Source organism: Grammomys surdaster, unplaced genomic scaffold, assembly GCF_004785775.1.
Source record: "Grammomys surdaster isolate TR1022 unplaced genomic scaffold, NIH_TR_1.0 224, whole genome shotgun sequence".
Taxonomy (NCBI): domain Eukaryota; kingdom Metazoa; phylum Chordata; class Mammalia; order Rodentia; family Muridae; genus Grammomys; species Grammomys surdaster.
In genome coordinates, this window is record NW_021604669.1 from 10,277,494 (window position 1) to 10,291,386 (window position 13,893).

At 43.9% G+C, this 13,893-nt stretch overlaps 1 protein-coding gene across 1 annotated transcript; it reads left to right on the forward strand.

The window, feature by feature from the left end:
* Positions 1 to 619: 619 nt before the first annotated feature.
* On the forward strand, positions 620 to 11,932 carry Gsdmc (gasdermin C). The gene is made up of 12 exons (XM_028773276.1): positions 620 to 830; positions 1,435 to 1,618; positions 2,671 to 2,833; positions 5,552 to 5,663; positions 8,201 to 8,362; positions 8,542 to 8,565; positions 8,785 to 8,814; positions 9,034 to 9,060; positions 9,833 to 9,972; positions 10,460 to 10,589; positions 11,022 to 11,095; positions 11,633 to 11,932. The coding sequence occupies exons 1-12, from the start codon at positions 620 to 622 to the stop codon at positions 11,870 to 11,872; spliced, it is 1,497 nt and encodes a 498-aa protein (XP_028629109.1). The 3' UTR covers positions 11,873 to 11,932.
* Positions 11,933 to 13,893: the final 1,961 nt, after the last annotated feature.

Genomic DNA, 13,893 nt, shown 5'->3' on the forward strand with positions numbered 1-13,893 from the left:
GCAATGATCATGAATGCGCTACTGTGTTGTTGAGATATTTGTGTCTCTGAGTTTAGTCTATTTGGCATGATGATCCTGAATTCCATCCATTTTCCTGCATGTGGTGCAATTTCACAGTTGATGGATGAATAAAACGTAATGCATACATACCACATTTTCTTTCTCCATTCATCTTTTAAAAAATTATTTATTTTTATGTGTATGGATGTCTTACCTGCAAGTATGTCTGTATAGCACATATGTGCCTGGTACCTGATGAGGTCAGAAGAGGTTGTAGGGTCCCCTGGAAATGGAGTTACAGATGGTTGTGTGCTACTATGTAAGAGCTAGAAATTGAACCTGGGTTCTATGGAAGAGGAGTCAGTACTGTTAACCTCTGAGCCATCTCTCCAGCCCCTGCACTCACTCATCTTCTGGTGGCCATCTAGGTCGAGTCTGTATTCTGGCTTTTTGGAATAGTCCCTGGATAAGTTGGATGTGTTTATTTCTGCTGTGTGCTGACTTGGGGGTTCTCTCACATATCGGTGGTGTATGAAAAACATCAGGAATCACTGAGAGTCAGTACACTCTCTCTTTTCTCATCTAAACTTTGTGCTTCCTTCTATCCGATCCTAGAAACATGTCCTACACATTTGACTGGGTGAGCAAGGACGTGGTCAAAAAACTTCAAGGAAAAGATCTGAAGCCTGTCAAACGCCTGTCAGACGCAACCAAATTCCGCCAGTTTGACATACTTCAGAAGACTCCTCAATCACTGTTTTTTAAATCTGAAGATATTCCAGTTGGATATTCCCTTCTGAAGATCTTGGAGCCCAATTTTCCTGTCCCAGGTATTGTCAGTCAAGGGGCAGAGAAATATGAAAATCAGCATTTTCAGTCTGCAGCTTTTCAGCGTCTATGAGGTGCTCAGGCAGCTCGTGAGACATTCTGCTTAAAGGCAAAGGACAAGGAAGGCCCTTTAGGAGTCCAGCCATCCATGCATTTGGTCTTATAAGACTTCCAAGAGCCCCTTTAAATAGAGATATGATACACATCTTACAAAAAGTAATTGAGGTTCCTAAAACGTGTCCAAAGTTTCACAATTCAAACTGGTAGAATTAGGATCCAGACTGAGGTCAGTCTATCCTCAAGTCCCAGGTGTTTTTCTATGTCAGCAAGATACCCTGTGGCTGGATTCCTTGCTTGGAAAGATGCTCCCCAGGGACTTCTAGACACTGCACAAATGATACTTTCTTTCTTAGGATGAAGACCATGCTTGCATGGGTTCCAGAATTTGCCCTCTGTGGTAATTTACATTTCAGATATCGATTATTAGCTAGCTTCTTGCCTAAGATTTCAATGAGGAGGGGAACTAGGCTTATTTTTCCCCATCCTCCAGAACAGCTGTTCCACAGTGAATTCTGATCTAAACTTGTGTGTCCTTTTCCTCTTCAGAGCCTGAAGTGTCAGCTCCCATCCCCCTCAAACATACTGTATCCCAGAAACTGAAGGCTAACGTGGATGTCAAAGCCATTGCAGAAGGAGGAGCATCAGCAGAGTTTGTTCAGTCCTGTGGATATGACATTGAGGTTCAGAGTACGAGCATCCCAGAGTCAAAACTGGAAAGTCTTCAAAACAGGCAAGGCCACTGGGGGGTAAAGGACGGCTCAGATGAGTTTCAAGATGTGTTCTTATAGACAAAGAGGCAGCAAGCAGGTTCTGTTGCTGGGGTGGATGACAACTTATTCTACTTTAAAAAAAATCATTGAAATAATGATGTATTGTCTACTAATAATACTCATTAGGGTGAAATTACCCATTATTGTTTTATTAATATGATGGGAATGAAAAAACAAGACAGACAGACAAAGGTTCTGATATGCTTGAACTTTCTGTTCGTTGTACAGAGGATGGGCACATAATAAAAAACAAATCAATAGAAGTGAAGGTTAGAATATTGGTTAAAATATGCCAGAGACTGTAACAATCACTTTAAGCAATCAACATCCCAGTGCTTAGGGATTTAGATTGTCTTTTTATCACATCTCTCTTGGTATATAATTTAGAAGTAGAAATTCATGTTTCATGTGTAGCATTTTGGTGTGAAATAAGCATGTAAGTCACTAACATTATCACAGCCTCTGGTAACCATTGTTTAAAATTTTTTCATTACATTTATTATTTACTCTGTGTGTGTGTGTGTGTGTGTGTGTGTGTGTGTGTACATTCACATGCATGCATGCCATAGTTCACAGGTGGAAGTCAGAGGACAACTTGTAGAGAGTCAGATTTCTCCTTTTGCTGTGTGTATATGAGAATCAAACTCAGGTCCTCAGGGCTTGCAACAACTACCTCTACCTGCTCAGCCATCTTGCCAGCTCAGTAACTGCTATTTTTATGACAAGAACATTTCCTGCCTACTGTCTCAGCAGATGTCAAGCACATGTAGCAATATTATTAACTATAACCATATGTTATCTGGGGACCTAAATTCATGTCCTCACACCCCCATGGCCAGAACTTTATTGATTGAGCCACATCCCTAGACTGAAGCTGACTCAATCTCTTTAGTTTTTAAAGGCTGGCTCACATTTTATGTTTGTTTATTTGCTTATCTGTTTGTTCATGATTTGGTCTCTGTTTCTATGAAATTAGTCATTTGGATCTTTTCATTTTTGTTTGCATCTTCAGGAAACTGGTGGATCAGGAGCCATCATTTGTGACGAATTGCCGGATGGGAAAGAGCAGCCTGTATGTGGTGACAGAGGCCTTTGAAGTGATCAAGGGTACTGTGCTGGAAGGCAGCAGCAGTATCGGCCTTTCAGCCAAAGCGCTCATCCCTCAGTTTGTCAAGGTATGGGATGGGAACACGAAAGCTAGTCCAGCTACTGTACTCTTGCTTCTCAAGGGATTCTGGGAGCCAGTTTCTAGGGGTCAGAAGGATGGGGTCATTATTTTCCACTGCTCATATGTAGCATATGCTAACTTCTGATCTTAGATTATATTCTAAAACCCTTGTTTATAATGCTTTAAAACATAAGATCAGTGTATATTACTACATTCCAAAATAGATGTTATTATTTGGTACCATGTTTTGTTTTGAGTAAACAATTGATGCTGTAGAAATAGAAATGTCAGGATTCTTCATTATCTACACACATGGTTTCATTGTTGGAAAAACACAGGAACACCTTTACTAAACTGTACCTGTTAATCTATGTTCTATGATCATCTGATAAGAGATATTTTTTGAGATGCGGTCTTACATAGCCTAGATTGCCTTCAACTGACTACAGAGCTAAGGCTGGCTTTGAACTCCTGGTCCTCTTGCTTCCACTTTCCAAATGCTGGGATTGTAGATATATCTCACCATGCCTGGCTATGGTAATAAATGTTTGAAGGGGCAAGATTTAAATACCTTCAAGCACATGTGATTTACATGATGTATGACCAAATCCTATATAAAGGCAAACCTGTCAATAATAATAATAATAATAATAATAATAGCCACTTTCTCTGTGGTGACTTTAAAACCAAGAAAAGCTCAAATGGATATACTTCAAGCCCTAAAAGAATACAAATGCCAGCCTGGACAATTATACCTAGCAGAACTGTCAGTCATAATCAAAGGAGAAAGAAAAATCTTTCTATGATAAAGAATGTGAAGGAATTTATGATCACCAGGCTAGCCATGCAGAGGAGACTAAAAAGAATATTTCTGCATGAAGCAAAGGGTATGATGTACAAGCAGCACTACCATTAAGTCAGTGATTAAACAAAAGACCACAAACACCATAAAAGTAAACAAAATGACAGAAATCAATAAACTTTGAACATTAGTAGTTTCAACTCCCTAATCAAAAGACACATATTAGCAGTCTAGATTTAAAAAACAGGACCAATTTTCTGTCTCCAAGGAACATACCTCAACCACCAAAGATAGAAACTGTCTTAGGGTAAAAGGTCAGGCAAAGATATTCAAAGCAAATTAGAAGTAGATGGATAGCAATTGCTATACTAAAATCCAATGAAATAGACTTGAATCCAAAAATCATCAGAAGAAAGAATGTCAGTTCACAGAGATCAAGAGAACAGTCCAACACAAAGACATTATAATCCTAAATGTATGTGGTAGTTTGAATATGCTTGACCCAGGGAGTGGTACTATTAGGAGGTGTGGCCTTGTTGGAGTAGGTGTGGCTTTGTTGGAGGAAGTATGTCACTGTAGGGGTGGGCTTTGAGACCTTCCTCCTAGCTGCCTGGAAGATAGTCTTCTCTTGTCTGCCTTTGAATAAAGATGTAGAACTCCAGACTCCTTCAGCTCCGTTTCTGCCTGGATGCTGCCATATGTCCTGTTATGATGCTAGTGGACTAAACCTTTGAATCTGTAACCCAGCACTAGTTAAATATTTGCCTTTATAAGAGTTGTCTTGGTCATGGTGTCTCTTCACAGCATCAGAAACCCTAACTAAGACATCATATATTCACCAAGCATGGGTATACTTAGCTTCATAAATCAAATACCTATATACGTAAAGATATGTCTTGATAAATGCACAATGAAAATGTGGCAATAAGCACAATGGAATTTTATTCACCTTTAAAGGTGTGTGAAATTATGAAACTTTCAGGAACGTATATGTAGCTGGAAATAATAATCCTGAATGAGGTAATCCAGGCCCAGAAAGACATGTGCTTCATGTCCTTCCTCAGACCCTGCGAGGCTGGTGAGTTCAGTAGATGGTACCTCTAGGCTCCCAAGGAGATAACGAGTAACAGGACAGGAGATACAGAAGACATCACATGGACTGACTAAGATAAGAACTGGAATGAGGAGAAGCAGTCCCTCCCAACAGCTATCGGAGAATACAGACCTACATAGAAACCCAGATGTGAATATGGATTAATCAGAATGAAACCTCAACATTAGAAGACATCAAATGAACTGATGAAGATAAGATCTGGAATGAGGAGAAGTAGTCTCTCCCAACAGCTATCAGAGAATACTGACCTACATAGAAACCCAGATGTGAATATGGATGAATTAGAATGAAACCTCAACATTAGAAGACATCATATGAACTGATCAAGATAAGATCTGGAATGAGGAAAAGCAGTCTCTCCCAACAGCTAGCAGAGAATATAGACCTATGTAGAAACCCAGATGTGAATATGGATGAATTAGAATGAAACCTCAACATTAGGAGGGCACAGTAAATCATATACCTAGTTTGGAAAACTTAAGACATTGCAGTAGGGCTGCTGCTATGGCTCACTGGTAAATACTAGCCTGCCATCCATGGTTTTCTGAGTTCAAGTTCTAGCCCTCTCTAGGCACACCTCCCAAATTTCAGTGTAGGTAAATATTGTCATACAAGGGAGAGAAGCAGCAACTGGACATGGGGACCAGGAGGGAGGAGAGGTTAGGGACTGCTAGTGTTTTCTCAGGAGCTTTCTAGATTTATTTGACTTTTAAGTTACAGGCATATGTATTTTGGATTAAAAGTAAACATTTTTAATGGTGCAATGAGACAAAGAGCTATAAATCCCTAGGAATGTTTTATCTCCCCAGGGTCAAGCCCAGGGACAGTGGCAAAGGGACAGAACGGATTCAGTACCTATCCTAAAGGGCGCGGTGTTGGCCTACAAGAAGAAACAATTGGTCATTGAGAATAACACTTGCGGTGAGCATCAGTAGGGGCCTGGTGAGGATGGGGTGTCCAAAGACATGAAGCTCCTCTTCTCTTCTGACTACAGGCCAGGATCACTCCTCACTGTTCCTGGCACATGTCCAGTCCTCAGTCACCTCTAAGCATGGCCAAGCTCAAACACTGCTAGCTGTAGTTGGAGAGGTAGCCTCCTGCATGGGAAGGGATGTGACTTGGAGTGTTCAAATGGAGGTAGCTTTAGTTGGGTGAAGTCCAGGCTAGTCCCAGCCATCTCTAGGCGTTCACATCTAGCCATTTCAGGTCCTGCCACGCTCAGAAGCTCAGTAGGGAGCTGCCAGGTTGACCCAGTGACCCATAAACCCACATTAAAACACCTTAAAAAAACAGGAGTACAACACAACTGAAGCTACAGACAGAATGCCTGAATGTAGTATAGAATTTTTTTCCCAAGACTCTCACCTTGTGTACCACCCCCCAATACACACACCACACACAACATACACACATCACCCCTCCCCACCCCCCCAATACACACACATTCAGACTCTGCCATGGGGCCTAAGTGTTTGTATTAGGCATGGACCTGTGTGTGATATGAGGGCCAGAACATGAGTAGGTCTCAGAGCCCCAAGTTATTCCTCAGTGTGGAGGGCAGCTCCTCAGAGAGGAGGGCATGCCCTATAGGTGTGCATGTGCACACATGCACAACCACACACACATACACACATGTGCTTTGCATACATATGTAACACACACACACACACACACACACACACACACACACACACACACACACTCCTGCAGTATCTACCTTGTAGATTCTGGTCAAGGCAAAGTCCTGGAGTCAATCCTCTAGTCATCGGCAACAGACAAGGAAGCTGGGCTCTCCAATGTAGTAAGTACAGTAAGTGGCTCATGGCTTCTAGAGAAATCGTCCACGTTCTTACAGCACCCCTGATTGAGTCAGAGGGTGGGAAATAAGAACAAGGTTGGAGATGCCTTTAAAATGTCTGGGGGAGATGGCCTTACTGTAAATGCTTTCATTTCCAGAGGGGAAAGAAAATGACCCTTTACACAAAGTATTAACAGCAAAACAAAACAAAACAAAAAAATAAACGGCGTGATTAGATGAGATGTTGTACCCAGAGAACCAAGGCCATGCTTGTGGAGACTGAATCTGGGGGGGTGGGGTGTTTCCTGAAGAATAAATTCTAAAGGTCGAGGTGTGCACGGAAGGAGAGGAAGTGAGGCCCCAAGTAGAGGACACTTAGGGGAGCTGACTAGGTGAGTGAGAGGAGGCAACGATGGGAGGAGGCTCTGGGATGAGGGGTTCTGAAGGTGCAGAGCCCAGTTGTTGTCAGGTCAGGAAGAGTGCTTGGTGAACTGAAGCGGTGAAGACAGACTGGAGCCGGATGTATTGCCGGTCACTTCCTCTACCTCCTTTCCTCATGCCAGCTTGGGAAAGAAACAATACTGTCGCTTCCCCCTTACACACGAGAAGACTAGTTTCTCTGAAGTTGCTGGGCAGCGATATGGCAACTGTTAAGACCTTTTTGGTCTGTTATGAGGACTAAATTTGTGCTTGCCAGTCAGCATATTGTCCTGTTCGGTCCCTTCCATGCCTGATTCTGTAAACAAGATGCCCTGCTCGCCCCCTAGTGCTCAGAATGTGACTTGCAGACATTCTTTGAAGTTTGCTTTTTGTCTTCCTTTAGTTCACACGTCAAATGTTGTCATCTTTGTTTTCTCCACAGGCTCATTTCGTGGGTCAAATGCTTGAATTTTGTAGTTAGGCAAGTTTTAGACCTCAGCACAATTCCATGAATGTGAATACGAAACAATGCGAAATCACCCGTTTGAGAGTAGATAAAGAAGGGTCAGCTAGTAACTGAAGGCTAACAAGAGACCTGTATGTCAGGGCAGGAGGAAACCCGTCTGCTTTACCTCATGGAGTATTTATTTGCTTATTTTTATTGTGTGTGCATTTGTGTTTTGCCTGCGTGTAAGTGGACCAAGTGCATGCAGTGTCTGTGGAGGCCAGAGGAGGGCGCTGCCATGGGGGTTCTAGAACTGAATTTTGGTTCTTTGCAAGAGCTGCAAGACTCTTAACAGTTGACCTATCTCTCCAGCCCTCATGGAGCAATTCTTGAATGTCAGAGGGTATGATGGTCACCTAAAGTGCCTATTTAAGATCCAAGTTTCAGCTGGTGAGATGGATTAGCTGGTAAAAGTGTTTGCTGCCAGGCCTCATGACTTGAGTTCTTCCTCCATGAACCACATGTTGGAAGGAGATAACTGACTTCCAAAGTTGTCCCCGGCCCCTGTATGTGCTCCAAGAGACACACGTACATGCACACACAATAAATAAACAAACATAATAAAATGCAAGTTCCGGGGCACCTGTGAAAGCATCTGATACACAGGACACACAGCCTGGTTCTTAGGTTGACTGCCGTCCTGCTGTTTGGTCTGGGAGTCCCTAAGTGGGGCATGGGAAGAACTCTAGCAGGTGTAACCTCACCTCCCCTAACTTGAGTTTCTTTTCCATTCAGCCATTCTCCTTTCTGGTAATGCTAAGAAGAAGACCTTTCCAGGAATATTTAATATGGTACCTAAGTGTGGTTTTGCTTTCCAACCCATGAGCATTGGCGAGCCACTATGTGATCTAAGGATTAACGAGATGTCATCGGATGATGATCTAAGCATTGAGATAGGTATGACACTGTTGAACAGAGATCTGCCTGGGGATGGGTTTATCATAGGAAGTTTCTCATAAGAGGAGAATTGCAAGGTAAAAAGCAAGGTCGGATGGAGGAGCTGGAAAAGTCAGAGGTCAGGGGAGGAATGGAGAGAGTGAGTCTTGGGGAGTAAACCCTTCACTTTCTCTTTCCAGAGCCATGTCCAATAATACGACTAGGTGAGTGAGTAGTTCCTGGGCTATTAAAGTCCAACCTGCTTCCGCATGCAAATAACTGAATAACAAAAACCCACCTAATTGTCTTCACCCAAGGTCTTGAGATCTGGTCTTCAGCATAAGGGATTGGGTGGGGGGAGGGGTAGGAAAATGGGGGAAGATATAGGGGACATAAGGACAAATACTAATTCTTGGGTGGGCCAATGTATTCTCTCTTTCTAGGCTTGTGGATAAATGACATTCCTCCAATTGGTGAGTGTGTCTGGTGGGGTTGGGTGTGGAGATCTGGGTGATGCTACTAGCCCTGGCTCTGGTTCCTATGAAATGGGAAGATTTATGGAAGGCCAATGTGGTGAAGGCATAGCCTGGGTGGGGGCAGGAGGGAGGAGATGGTAGGAGAGATTCTCCTATGTGTGTCTCAAGAGCAAATGGAGGATGAAGAAAGGTAACAGCTTGTGTTTCTCTTTCTAGGAAGTATAGAGGAGCCTGTCCATCTAGGTGAGTGTGTGTGTGTGTGTTTAAAGAGGAAACCTGGGCTTCTAGTGGGAAACCATAGGCTCGGAACTCAAATGAGAACTTTCTTTGTAATTCAGAAAATGGAGATCTACTTTCACATTTTCACTTTGTTAGTTCAATTCACACATGTGCAGTTGTGTGTTCAGTGAGGACAAACTGGGAATTAGGTATTGTTCCAGCATGGACACTGTGAAAGAGTCAGACAGATGTACTTTGATGCTTTCACTGGGGTACCCTCCCACTGTCACGGATCACTGGTAGGACATTTGGCAGAGCCAGAACATCCTCAAATGCAGTACTTGGCCAATTCTTTATACACTTCAGAGATACTTACCAGTAAGTGTAGCTTTTATGTGCCAGCCCATGAATCACAAATGTGTTGACTTCTCACCACGTACCCATTTATCACACATGGAAACTGAGCCATGAATGCTGAGGATTGCTATCACTGGAGCCCAACAGTACATTTCATTCCTGACATATCCCGGAAGTGAATACTTGCTCACTTTTCTCCCACTTGCAATAACCAGTGTTCAGATTTCCATCTCCACTCCCAGTGCTGTGTCCTCTGCTTTCAGAGTGCTAATGCTGCCTGGTTTCTAGCTACATGATAGTTGCCTCCCAGGGGCTCAAGCAGGCCGTCTCTAGAGACATTTTTAGCTCCTGGAAATGGTACTGAAGGACTTACCATCCCAGGGATATTTAATCAAAGAATTGCCCTCACTTTCTGATTGGTGTTGCTGTCTGCGAGCAGATTTCAAGTGCCTACAAAATGAAGTTTCCCTACAAACCGAGCAACTGGCTATGCTCTCAAAGGATGTTCAAGATGTTGTGTTCTCCAGTCTCCTGCACATGCTCAGTGACAGGGAGGTTCTGTATGACCTGATGAACATGGTGAGAGTTCCATAGCTGCCTAGAGATGATTGTCAGTTTGGGAGAGGGGGATGCCAAGATACATGAGGGAGGAGGAATCTATATGATGCCGAGGAGGCTGAGAAAGATGTCAAAGGTGGGGACTCTGGCTCCATGCACTACCTAGAGGGTTAGAGAGTGTAGCCCCCTAGTTCTGCTCAGAACCCCCTTGGGGAGGTGCTTAACTCCTCTGGAAATAAGCACATTACATAAGGATGGTTTTGAGCCAGATATGGGAAGCCGAAGCTACTTGAAGGAAGGGTGAAAGTTCAAGGTCTTTCTGGGCTACATAGTGAGTTCAAAGCTGGCTTGGGCAACAGCCTGAGACCCTGTCACATGAATAAGGATAATGAAGGGTAAAAGGAGCCAGAGAGTAGCTTTGTGGTAAAGTACTTATTCAGCATGTACAAAGCCATCCAGTCTCCGGCGCTGGGAATGATGTTATTAACAGAACACCCATCTCCTGTAGCTGGAGTTGGATCAGTTGGGGCATATGGATGGCCCAGGTGGCATAATTCTAGATGAACTTCGAAAGGACTCAAGCCCCCCGTGGATTGACCTAAAGGAACTCATTCTTTATCTCCTTCAAGCCCTAATGGGTAAGGACGATTTGAGGGGAGTGTGGGGAAAGTCCTCATGTTGGTCCTCAGAAAACTGTTCCAGATGCCATTTCCCCAAAGCCTTTGGATTATCATGACCATTCTCACATCACCCTTCTCTCTAATGCCAGCAAGGCTCAGAGTGATAACAGCGCATGGACCACAGATGGAGTCTGAGGTCTAGAAAGTGAGTGGTCGACAATCACCTAACACATCCTTGGTGGAAGGCGATCCCTGCCTCAGGCCTTAGACTTTCTGGCTCTGGGTCATGTCACTTACGAGCTGCGAGTCCATCTCAAGGGCAGGAGACCTTTCTTGAGCAGTGCATTTGACCTTTAAGTCTAATGGGACATATTCCTGTGTCTCAGAGTTTTCCTCTCATTGAGATTTCCTAGTTCACGGTAAGAAGAAAACACATTTTCCTCCCTCCAGTGCTGAGCGATACCCAACTTAATCTGCTGGCCAAGTCTATGGAGATGCGGCTCCTCTTGCAGCAACGAGAGCTGGTAAGAAACCCCTAGGGGCTGGCAGTCTATGGAGGGGGAAGAGGAAACCAGGAACAGAAAGAACATTCTGGAAGAAAGCACTGAAGTTTCTACAAGGAAGGGAGTCAGGAACCTTCTGGGGAGCAGGGAGGTTGGGTTCAACCTTATCAGGAGCGTCTCTGCATTTGTGGAAACCTTGAAAGCAAGGCCCACTAGGTCTAAGTTAGCTGTCCAGGAAGGCATCTTTGTAGGAAGTAAGGGATACATCAGTCACACCCTTTGTTTATGGTTATCATTTGCAAATTGGCCTTTCTTCCCCTATTTATTTCTCTCTAAATACAAGAGTGTGTATAGCCATATGCATACATGTGTACACACACATGCAGATAACACTCTTGTGCAGCGTAGGCTACATTGTGTTGTAGGTGAGGAAACAATGCATAGTGCTTCAGGTCTTGCTTGTTAGATCTTTATCCTGTGTGGCTCCTGGATGTTGGCACAGATTTCTCACCCTGGGGTCAGAGCCTGGTTTGCCCTATCTGATAATTTTTGTTCTAGGTAAAGAGCATTCTACAGCCAAATTTCAAGTATCCCTGGAACATCCCCTTCACACTCCAGCCTCAGCTTCTTGCCCCGCTCCACGGGGAGGGCTTGGCCATTACTTATGAATTGCTGAAGGAGTGTGGTCTGAAGATGGAGCTGAATAATCCCAGGTCAACTTGGGATTTGGAAGCCAAGATGCCCCTGTCTGCTCTCTATGGGAGCCTGTCATTTTTACAGCAACTTGCAGAAGCCTAAATCTTCCTCCAAGCCTGGCTTCAGTTCTGGATACATTTGAGATGTAGTGTCATGACGTACACAAGGGTGGTGATTTGAGTGCATGCTTTAGGCTGGTGGGAATAAAGATGCTACCGGTTCTTTTTTTTAAAGATGTATTATTAATTCAAAATTATATAAATAATATACTCAGGTCTGATTCCACCTCCCCCCATTGTCCCTTTTAATCCATCCCTTCCAAGTCCCTTCTTCTCAACAGCTTCTCATTCAACATTTGTTTGTTTGTTTGATGCTTTGCTGCATATAATTCGGGTTGGTTGCATGAGTGTGGGATTATTAACTTGAAAAAGGGAAACCTTCCTGAGGCTACCTCCTCCCCAACAGCATTAACAGCCTATCGTGTTTTAGGGGAGATGGGGTCTTACAGGCCCCTTCTCCATCCCTGTGGAATGTTGGCAGGCTAAAGGCTTGCTTGGTCTTGTGCAGGTACCCATTGCTCCTTTGAGTTTATGGGCTTAACAGCTATTCCATGTCCTTACCATGTCTACACAAAAGGATGATGTTATCTGTCAAACCTCCTCAAATTACGGTATGCTAAAGATTTAGACAGTTTCCTCTATATAAAAGAATATAAGTGTTACTTTTACTTAATTGTGTGCACTTTGAGTTGTTTTGGGTGAAAGGTACGGGTGTCAGTAGCTTTGAAGAACATCAGAAATAAATTGGGGAGATTTTTAGGTAGATAGTTAATAGTATGGCTACATTTTTTAATTGATTATTTTATTTATTTAGAGTTCAAATGTTATCCCCTTCCCTGTTTCCCCTTCACAAACCTCCATCCCATACCCCCTCCTGCTTCTATGGGGGTGCTCCCCCACCCACCCACCCACCCACCCACTCCTACCTCCCCAACCTGGCATTCCCCTACACTGGGGCATCAAGCCTTCCCAGGACCAAGGGCCTCTCCTCCCATTGATGCCAGACAAGGCCATCCTCTGCTACATATGCAGCTGGAGCCGTGGGTTGCTCCATGTGTACTCTTTGGTTGATGATTTAGGTCCTGGGAGCTCTGGGGGGGTCTGGTTGGTTGACATTGTTGTTCTTCCTATGGGGTTGTAAACCCCTTCAGCTCCTTCAGTCCTCCCCCTAACTCCTCCATTGGGGTCCCTGCGATCAGTATGATTTCCTATTACCTATTTAAGGCATCCTTTTATCCTCCTCCCTCCTTCTGTGTTTTTCTCTTCCCCTTTCTAATTAGAACTCCCCCCTTTTCTCCATTTCCCCATCAGATCACTGGTACCCTGCTGTCTCTCCTCTGTATTCTTCTCCTACTGTCTCTCCCCCACCCTCGTGTCCCCCTCCCGTGGCCCCCTTTACTCTCCTGGTCTCTAGTTGCTCCAGGACATATACTCTCGTCAGAAGATTTGGCGCTGGGAGGCTCAAGTGAGAGAGAACATCCAGTGTTTGTCTTTCTGGGCCCTGGGTTATCTCACTCAATATGATTTATTTCTAGTTCTATCCATTTACCTTCAGATTTCATGAGCTTATTTTTTTTTACAACTGAATAGCATTTCATACTGTGTACACACCACACATCATTATCCATTCATTAGTTAAAGGACATTTAGGTTGTTTCTATTTTTTTTCTTTTTTGGATATGTATTTTTAAATTGATTAGGAACCTCATATCATGCACCGCAATTGTCCTCACCTCCCAGTCTTCCCATGCCCACCCCTTCCTCCGTAAACCCCTCCCCGAAAGAAAAAAGCAAATCCATTTGGTGTTGGCTGTGTATTCACTGGAGCATGATCAAATTCCTAGTGGCCCAGCTCCCCACAGAAAATGGCATCTTTCTCCACTTGCATCCACACCAGAAGCCTTCAACTGATAGAGCACTATGGTTGACAGCGAGGGGCAGGGCTAGATATTCCACACCTACACCACTGCTTGCCTCAGTGAGAGGTGGGGCCAGCCCTTCTGTGTGTGGGCTGTGTGTGATACATGCCACTGCCTGTATCATCATCATGGTGTGGGCCAAAAG

What these genes read in the sequence shown, in the direction of transcription:
- Gsdmc (XM_028773276.1), top strand. Translation starts at nt 620, where the DNA reads ATGTCCTACACATTTGACTGGGTGAGCAAGGACGTGGTCAAAAAACTT. An exon ending in ATGTCCAATAATACGACTAG is followed by an intron (nt 8,566 to 8,784) that starts GTGAGTGAGTAG and finishes CTCTCTTTCTAG; the next exon opens with GCTTGTGGATAAATGACATT. An exon ending in AAATGACATTCCTCCAATTG is followed by an intron (nt 8,815 to 9,033) that starts GTGAGTGTGTCT and finishes TTCTCTTTCTAG; the next exon opens with GAAGTATAGAGGAGCCTGTC.